Source organism: Monopterus albus, unplaced genomic scaffold, assembly GCF_001952655.1.
Source record: "Monopterus albus unplaced genomic scaffold, M_albus_1.0 scaffold359.1, whole genome shotgun sequence".
In the NCBI taxonomy this organism is placed as follows: Eukaryota; Metazoa; Chordata; class Actinopteri; order Synbranchiformes; family Synbranchidae; genus Monopterus; species Monopterus albus.
The window spans coordinates 253,927-263,736 of record NW_018128239.1 but is presented as its reverse complement, the minus strand read 5'-3'; the positions used below and the strand labels follow the sequence as shown (position 1 = coordinate 263,736).

At 40.1% G+C, this 9,810-nt stretch overlaps 1 protein-coding gene and 1 long non-coding RNA gene across 3 annotated transcripts in view; one reads left to right on the top strand and one right to left on the bottom strand.

Moving 5' to 3' along the window:
• LOC109975037 (uncharacterized) overlaps positions 1-2,416 on the bottom strand; it is an 11,053-nt gene extending 8,637 nt beyond the window's left edge. Inside the window, exons 1-6 of the mRNA XM_020625555.1 lie at positions 1,888-2,416; positions 1,539-1,722; positions 1,201-1,380; positions 938-999; positions 467-627; positions 203-347 (exon numbers count right to left, since the gene is read on the bottom strand). Coding sequence (XP_020481211.1) covers positions 203-347; positions 467-627; positions 938-999; positions 1,201-1,380; positions 1,539-1,722; positions 1,888-1,927 — 772 coding nt within the window. The 5' untranslated portion in view covers positions 1,928-2,416. The remainder of the gene's footprint in view (positions 1-202; positions 348-466; positions 628-937; positions 1,000-1,200; positions 1,381-1,538; positions 1,723-1,887) is intronic.
• Positions 2,417-5,128: 2,712 nt separating this feature from the next.
• Positions 5,129-9,803, top strand: LOC109975047 (uncharacterized). Of its 2 annotated transcripts, XR_002277074.1 has the most exons (4): positions 5,129-6,095; positions 8,007-8,097; positions 8,279-8,363; positions 9,659-9,803. It is a non-coding gene; the product is annotated as an uncharacterized LOC109975047 (long non-coding RNA). The 2 variants fall into 2 exon arrangements; XR_002277073.1 differs by having other exon boundaries at positions 8,279-9,803.
• Positions 9,804-9,810: the final 7 nt, after the last annotated feature.

Genomic DNA, 9,810 nt, shown 5'->3' with positions numbered 1-9,810 from the left:
TAATTGTAGTAGAGCTGATTTATTGTTTATTTTTAAAATATTTTAGATGTAGAGGGATTTGATATAAATGTAACGATTGTAAATTGATATTTGCATATTTAGAGAAAGTGAAGAGTTTTCTCAATAAACAGTATATGAAATTCATGTTATATGACATGGAAATATACTGATAACCTCACCACAGATCAGTTTTATTATATACCTGTAGTATCATGGATCCATTTGATGTATGCACAGACATCCATGAACCCAACTGGTGCTGAACTAACTGCAAAGTTAGGCTCTCCAGTGAAAGAATGAACACCATAAATCATGTTGTTAAACACCACTCCTCCACCAGAGTCACCCTGTAACAAAGACATTCATATTATTTGTTATACTGTAGATTTTTGCTGCATTGAAATACTGTATATTTAACTGTTAAAACTAATGGCTGAAGAAAAAGGTAGAAACTATGCCAACTCACTGGACACGTAACCACAGTTTTATTTTGACCACAAAACCAGTGTTGATAGCGCTTTTCCTCGTAATAGTGTGAATAGCCTTTCGCCAAAATCTTTTCGAGCCTGTCACATTCGACAACTTTCAGGTCCGCACATTGGAGAGTGTCTGATTTGTCCTTTGCTGCTTAGAACAGAGAAAAGATGTGTATTATACCAACATGTATAGAGGAACTTAATGCACAAAACCTGTCTGTACTTTACCAGTGGAACAGAATTTCCCATTCTTATTTATACTTAAATAAAATACATGCAAATCTGGAAAATATTTATGAATGAAACAACGTCCCTGAATTCAATTTTCAGTTGTTTCTATGAATCTTGAAATGTGTTAGGTTTGGGGGGCAGTGCTAACCACTGCACCACCATGCACCCAGAAGACAAACTGTGATAAAAATAAATAACTGTAATCATGAAATAAAGAATATTTATCTTACGATATTCATATAAAGGGCCTCGTGTTTTGCCCCCATGTCCTGCAATCTGAACTGTATCATCTCTGAAAGACAATAAAAAGAATAAATATAAACAGGTTTTATTAAAGTTTTTTTTAAAGAAAAAGGTCATTAAAATTATTTTTAAAAGCATTTTCATCACTAATGACATTACATTTGTAAAAGAGTTTAGTGTAAATTTCTCACTTCATGAGTGAAAGTTCAAGAGTTGATAAGTGCAGATTAAAGGAGAACAAACAACTCACATTTTGGGACGTTTCTGACAGTCAGGAAGCCTTACAGGTTGGATGTTAATGGGTGTAGGAAGCTTCAGCAGCATGATGTCATGCTCCTTATTGCCTTGGTCCTTAAAGATCTCAGTTTGTGTCGTTTTTTGAACCTGTTGTGTTGGACCTGGATGTACACCTATATCTGCATACATAGTCCTAGAGGTAGAAAGTCAATAAGAAACATCACTGAACTTAATAAATATAAGCAAAACCTGTTTGAACATATTCAACTAATGATCTGTGCCACTTAAGGGCACCAAAGGGTTTGTAGATTATAACTAATGGTTTTATTAATTAATAAATAATTTACTAACAGCTCCTTGCAGTGAGCTGCAGTCAGAATCCACTGGTCACTGATCAGAGAGCCACCACACATATCTGAATTTCCTTTAGCATCAACTAGCCTCAGTCTGACATGGTAGTGACGCTCATGTGGTCCACATGTTTGACCTCCAATGATTCTCTTCTGCAGATCCACCACTGTGCCCACTGTGACACCTGAAAGACAAGGTCCACCACCAGTGTGAGTTAGATAGTGGTTGTCTGTCTGCAGCACAGGACAACAACTTACTACAGCAGATATGGTCGGCCCATTTATTACTCACCATATCTGTCAAATGCTAAATGTAAACTAAGCTGAAGAGACAGTTGTTGGCTACTCACCGATCCACAGCACAAAGAGACAAAGTGTAAGACGCATCATCGAGTTGTTCAGTCTCCACTGATTGTCGTCCTGGTGTGACAGTGGAGGTTTTTTAAGTCTGTTCACACTGTCCTGTTGACTTTCAACACACCAATCACCTTGTGTAGATCTACTGACACAACTCCATTGGCTAAAAGAGCTGCATGTTTATGCTAATTTGTGATCTTTATCAGTGAGTCTTGGTTTGTACCAATGAGAGTCAAACTGCAATGACAGCAGCAGTTCACAGCACTATGTTATATCCATTGTATTGGGTAAATATTGAGTTGAAACATTAAAACACTGTAGTTACATTGACATAGTTACAGTTACAGTACATCTAGTTTTTCCATTACATACATGACCTTTGTTGTGTTGTTTTAGGATGAAACATTCCTTTTCCTTTCATGAGAGGAGGACACCAGTATCTGCTACATTCCTACCCCTGACAGATTATTGTGATATTGTGTATATGTATGCCCCAGCTGAGAGTCTAGAATCTTGTTAGGTATTTTTGTGGAGGACCATTCTCAGATTCTTAAATTTAAGACCTACTTCTCTGCTGTGACAGTTTCATATACTTTTCCATCCCTGGCTGATACAAATGACCTTTTTTCACTTGTAAATGTGAGTGAGTCTATCTTGGATATGTGCTCTGTGGAAACACAGCAGTAACATATCCCAGTCAAATATCCTGTCTTCTCATTTTCCTTTCAACACCAGTGAGCTCAGGTATGACTGAACTGTAAGAGTAAAAGGTGGCTGTTATACACCACAAGTTCCCAGTTGCCTTTTTTGTATCTTTGCTCCACTGTCAGCTCATTCTAGCATGAAAATGTAAAATAGCTATGTTGGTTCACGGTGTAAAATGTAGTAATGTCACAATAACAGCATTGAAACTGTGACATGCCAATGTAATATAACACTGTATATCCCCATAACACTGTAGAGAATAAAGGTCCAGCTGGACTTTAGGATAAACAGACTAGATTTTGGTGGTCAAAGGTCAAAGATCAAGGTCACTGTGACCTCACGTCTACATGAGTCTGACTGGTTGTGGGAGGTGTACTACCACTGGGTGGTAATTCTAATTGTAACATAATTAATAATTTGTTAAGATGAATCGCTTTAAAGAACAAGTATGAAAGCTGTCACAGAAACTCATTTAAAATGTCTTTTAGGTCCAAACTTTATTCCTTCATAGTTGCTTTTGGTATTAACCCTAATGTAACCCATTTGGTGGCCATGTCCTTGAAAATGACTTAGTCACTAGAATATGACTAAAAGTCCTTCACACAGTATCTGTTACTGGAGGAACTGATACAATGTGCTTTCTGTAAATACATAATAAGAAAATAGTCAATTTAGTTTAATTGATTCCAAAGGTACAGATCCATTTCTATAGACTGGGTTTTACACCAAGGTTTGTGTCTTTGCTAACACGTTAAATAATCACAGAAAGAAACACACTGTATTATAGTTTACTTCAGGTTTAGGACATAAGGTCTTATTCATACATGTATTCACTAGTCTTTTGTCAGTTATAGACTTTAAGACCTTACATGGTTTAGGCTATTTTCTATGGGTGGAGGTTTCCAGTACACCTGCTGTAGTACACACGATGTGCTCTCTCATGTTGCTCTACACATTAAGCTACTGTGGGGACAGACCACCAGCTATAGGGCTGCCTTCATGGCCCAACGAACAAACAGATAACATCACTAACATCGTGCCCACCAATGTGTGTGCGTGTGTGTGTGGACTGGATTGGAGTGGAGGTTCACTGCTCAGGGCGCAGCTGGAGCTCAGCGACAGTTCACAGGCGATAATCAGCATCAGCGCAGACTAGGAGACAATGTCGGGCTTTGTAAGGACTGCGGACTGTGGTAAGTTCTTACCAAACTCATTTGTACAAATTCTGCTCGGGTTTCATTGTCCTTTGTGTGCGCAAAGTATTTTGAATCCTTATCCACTGATAAAACGTGTGGTGTGAGTCTTTCTACTGCGGAGAAATGAAGTGTGGACACGGAGCCTTATCATATGTTATCGTCTCATTTTCCTGCCAAGGCAGTTGAGCTCAGGTGTGACTGAATTGTAACAGTAAAAAGCAACCACGAACTCCTATTTGCCTTGATCATATCGTTTATATTGTCTGTCTCTCCTCGTGTTATGTCAGAGGATACAGGGCTCGTTATATATGAGTGGGATGATAAACTTTGCAATTCATACACTCACAGTGTAAGTCTGTTTCCACATCCCCATGTCTTTCTGATCACATTTACACATGCAGGCATACCCAGCGACACCAACAGCATCAGTTACCCTGCTGATCTGAGTACAGTCCTGTTGTTATCTGAGAAATGAACAAAGGAAACGAGGAGATGAACTAGAGTCAGAGGAAAGGAGATGGCATGAGGTTTAATGTGGGCAAAATAAAAGAAACAAGGCGAGATGAGACAAGGAAACATTAAATGACAGTAAAATGATGAAAAGAGCACTTGAACAGTGGCACAACTGAACCGTCTCCACTTCCACCTAATAAGAAACATACTGTAGCACAAACATGTCCAGCATCTTTGTTCCTTTTTCAGATTTTGATCAGTTTGGTTTGCGCCTGGTTTCTGGAGTCCTGCTGCTTGAACTAATGAGTGAGTCAAATAGAAAAAGCAGTTCCCCCTCTCTTTGCATCTGTCTGTCTATCTGGGGAAACAGGAGCTTTTTATTTTTGCTTAACATTTACTCTAATGTAGTTACTAAAGCTGTTCATCTGGCCAGTTGGGGCTGTAATTACATGTTTTTGACTGGACGACACATAAGCAGCACAGTGTGGGAACACTAAAGCTGTTCATCTGGCCAGTTGGGTCTGTAATTACATGTTTTTGACTGGACTACACATAAGCAGCACAGAAGAGTTAACTGTAAATAATACTGTGAAGGACTATGGCTGTCAAGACACCATAAATACACTCATATACAAGCACCTTTATATTCCTAAAGATCTTCCTTTTGTTCTTTGTGGATGCTGCAAAGTCTTTATCATCTTTTAATTTTACATATCTCAAATCCCTCACTCAGGGCAAAATGACTCTGTGTGTGTGAGCACACTTGAACACTAATCTTTGTGAGTATAAGAAAATCACATTCAAAAATGTTCTGCGATGTGCATGGCTACGTGTGCACGACAGGTTTATAGGATCTTACATTCAAAAATGTTCTGCGATGTGCATTGCTACATGTGCACGACAGGATCAGACTAAGGACAATCTGGGTGCTCTTCGCAGTCTTTGTAATGGAAGGTGTGGAGGCAGGGATGTGGCTGAGACGTACTGTAGACTGGGTCTAACCAGGAAGCAGATCGCCTTGGGGAATAAAGTCAATCAATTAGCTGGTGTGTGTAACTCTTCAGTTTATACTGTCATAGAGCATAAGAATGGTTTATACTGTAAGTTGTAAAGAAACAGTAAAGGATGTTCATATTAATACTAACTGATGTCTAAACCATTACATTAACAAACTCTTATAAACCTTCTATAGAAGGTGCCATGTTAGAAAGCAGCTGTATGAGTGAATGGAATTACTACTGTATAAAAGGTGAAGTAATGGTGGAGAGATCTCAGTAATATAAAGCCCTCCAGGCTCAGTGTTAATGGTACATCAGTAAAATGAGGAGTCAAGACACTTATCTGCTACATGATATTTGCGAAAATGCAGAGCAAATACATTAAACATTAGAAGGGTCTGTAAAAGGCCAGATAGGCTGTTAAAAAAATTATGCCAATGAGCTAAAATCCACTTACTGAAGGTAATAGTAATGACGGGCTATTTGAGCACTTAGCATGAATTAATACCACTGACAGGCGTGTTTTTAACAGTGACCTTGTGGCCTCTCGATCCCATTTGCAGGTTGTTTAAAAGCTGTGGCTTGAACAATTTATGAGTTAATTACACAGGAATCAGTATTCAGCCTCTTCACCCCCAGTACAAACCATACTGGCCTCTTATATGCACTAAGTCAGTATATGTCAGCATAACAATACTGAGTGCTGTCAAAAAATTCAGCTGCTAAAATGTGTCCAGACTCTGTGTGGTTGACTGTGCAATATATATTTGTATGTGTTTGCCAGTAGGTGCTCCTTTATCGGTGACCTGTTAAAGCTCAATGGATAAACTGCTGCTCAGCACAGACATGGTGAGTGCAAGTGTGTCATTTGAAAATTACAGCTGTTAGCTGTTGCTCCACTAAAAATCAAACCTTAAATAGTAAGTAATATAAATTAAAAGGCTGTAGCTTTCTAATTCAAAGGAACAGCAACTGAAGCCAGTGATAATTATGTTCAAACCTGTTGTCACTTGACCAATAAATCTCTCGTCCAGTGGAGAGTTGGACTTATGATAGCATGTCATGGAGGTAGTAGACAATGTGTGTTCAGCAGTGTTGATGATAATGAACCGATGTATTAGGGGTGTGACAAGATTTCCTGCCACAATATTAAAACGTGAGGATATTTCTTGTTGAGGCAACAGTTGTCTCATGATTATCAGTACATAACAGAACCAGAGCAGCAGCCAGTGTGACGGAGTGTGACCATACGTCCACATTAGTCCGGCAAAAATGCAATTCCCTGCATTGGGTAGGGGGTGAGGGGCTGCAGGGGCAGTGACAAGTTGACGTGAATGGCTAATCTACCTTAGCACCAATTCTACCACCATTGTGTCTGCACTGATAAAAAACACTGTTTAACATTCAGTACTAATGAAAATGCATGGTGTGTCATTATGGTGCATTAAGTGTGGCCCAAATTTGATAATGAGTAGCAGTGAATGCTTATGTGAACATTCAGTTAATCAAATTAAAATAATTTTTAATTAATTAATTCTGTTTACAAGCCGGGCCGCACGGTGGCACAGTGGTTAGCGCCGTTGCCTCACAGCGAGAAGGTTCCGGGTTCGGGCCCCACCTGGGACCTTTCTGTGTGGAGTTTGCATGTTCTCCCCGTGCTTGCGTGGGTTCTCTCCAGGTACTCTGGCTTCCTCCCACAGTCCAAAGACATGCAGCCTAGGTTGATTGGTGTCTCTAAATTGCCCATAGGAGTGCGTGCGTGCGTGTGTGTGGTTGTTTGTCTATGTGTTAGCCCTGCGATGGATTGGCGACCTGTCCAGGGTGTACCCCGCCATTGCCGGCCGGGATTGGCTCCATGACCCCGTTCAGGGACTAAGCGGTAGAAAATGAATGAATGAATGTTTACAAGGCTTCAAATATAGTGGAAGCCTCTTCCACTGTTTAAACATGAATAACTAAGTTTGGGGAAGTGCAGTAAAAGCTGAATCAGAGCTATGGTGCTGAAAAAGGACACCAGTGATTTGGAGTTTGTGACCAGCCAGACGTAAGTTGAATAATCACACTTCATTTAGCTCTTTGGTCTTTGTCAACTGCTGAGGGACATATTTAGCCCATTAGCTCCACTATATTGACCTGCTACTTGTTACCTTTGCTGTTGGTTTCTGAGCAGGTTATTGTACAGTTGATTTATCAATTCAATTCGGTTCAATTGTATAGCACCAAATCACAACAAAAATCATCTCAAGACACTTTACATAGTAAGGTTTAGCCCTTACAGTATTCTAGAGAAAAACCTAACAAATCCCCTTTGAGCAAGCACGTGGCAACGGTAGGGAGGAAAAACTCCCTTTAGCAGAAGAAACCTGTGACAGAGCCAGGCTCTTGGTGGACGGCCTTCTGCCTCGACTGTTTTTGGTTAGAAAAGGTTGATGTGATCAGTGACAGCTCATCAGAAACGTACAGCTCCAGAGCCAGGGATACCTGTAAAAAGGTAAAGGGAGAGAGAGGAGAGACCTGCAAAAAGGTAAAGGGAGAGAGAGGAGAAAACACACAGACTATGGGAGAGAGGAGACAGAATGACATCCAGTGGTGGCATATAAATGCAAATCAGAACATTTCCACTGAAAACATCTGCCTGCTGCAGCTGGAAATGAAATAAAGATAAATATTTAGTATTAGATCTGAAGATCATTGGGGAGAGTCATTAGATATCACGGTCTGCTTTGGAGTACTTTCCATGTCAGTTTCACTTTTTTGCAGCCTAGACTCTGGATCTTGGCACTGAAAATGAACAGCAACTGGGAAAACAGAACAAATTAACCAGCCCCAGCCCTTAAATAAAGTGAAACTGGTAAGTAATATCAGCATATTGCTGACATATTTAAACGTATGTGATCTGCACTCAGCAGATTCATAGAGGACATAGTTTGCATACATACAAGCACATCCACAATGTTCACACAGTAGCCATTGCCTTTGTATCTAAATGTAATTCAGACTCTTGTTTATCTCTCTCCTTTTGCTCTGTACAGGGCCTTGTTTTGACCTTCCGTTGCCATAGCAGCATCTCCCAGGAAGTTGTTCTTAGAGCTGGACATACAATGGTGGACAAATAAGGTGATGCCTTCTGAGAAGACAAATTGTCTATCTGCTCTTATTGTGTATATCAGAGATTAGAATGGGAGAGTGCTGCATAGAGGGAGGAGGTACGTAGGGAAATGTGTGTGTGATGTGTGCCCGTCAACGTGCATGGGAGTTCTTGTCCTCAGTAGGACATTTAATGTCTATATATGCATTTTTATACAAAAGACTTTTAGTGTGCCTGTAATTACATCCAGATTACACCAACTTGTCCAGAGGTTCAAGTCCTTTAATTAAAAAACTCCCATTTTTATTCTTCAGCATTGTTATGATTTATGAGCCACAAGTTTAATATTCCATACAACACTGTTTTAAGCCCAAGGCTGGAGTAGAACAAGCTTTGCCCTGTAGGTTGAAATGAAGTCAGCGTTATCAGGTACCCACTGTTTTCATTGTTGTTTGTTTGATTTATGTTTGTTGCAGTTTTACAAACCTATAAAGTTTAAAAGGAAAAATGAAAAATGCAAATGAAAGCTTTTCCAACAAATGAGCCATTTACGCGAGCACTGTAGAGTATTTCCCTTAGTTTGGTAACAATAGGAATATTTCTGACATTTTATCCCTCATGATTTCTGCCTGTACCCTGCACAACTCTCTTTTTTCCTCTTCTCTTTCCATCATCCCCTCTTCAACTTTAATGCAGTTAAGGCAAGGTTGAGGAGGGCATGTCTCTGTTATTTTTTCCGCAAGTCAGTGCATTTTGTTCCTAACGAAACATCAATTATAGCCCTTCACTGTGAGGGCCGTGAGGGTGTGCCTGTGTGCAGCATGGTGGTTATTAAGAAGCCAGGGCAGCTTCATAAACAAGCTGTTGTACTGAGAGAACTAAGTATGCGATGTTTTTATTCTAGAACAGGCTTGTTTTTGTTGTGACGGAAGGTGGGTTGTTAAGCTGATCATTAGTTTAACATTCTGTGAGCCATAGGCTGACCGAAGTTTTAAAGTTTGGACTGTTGCCCACATCAGCTGCTGCAAGAGCAGCCATTTTGACTGCATACACAGTACGCAGGCAATTTTCCAGGCAATTATCTGTTGTATATTTTCGAACTTTGGGCAGAGCACCTGTTTCCTATTGCTTTCAATCTTTGTGCTAAGCTAAGCTACATAGCTCCTGTCTCCAGCCCCCTACTTAAGGCACAGTTATAAAGTTGTGTAAATCATGTCGTCTAACACTGGGCGATAACACAAGTGTATGCCCCGACATTTCAAACTACACCTTTAATGTAACCTATTCTTTATGCTACCTTAACTAACTTTGCTTTGCCTTTTAGGCTGTTGAACTCTCACTGATGAGATCTTACTGACATCTGCTGCTTCATATTCCTTTGTGCTTCCATGGAGATCATCAAGGCCACCCAAGTTTCCTTGCTCCCTCAGGAAGCCCCTACAGCTACCTGGAGCAATGACACTGTCCCCTCTCACT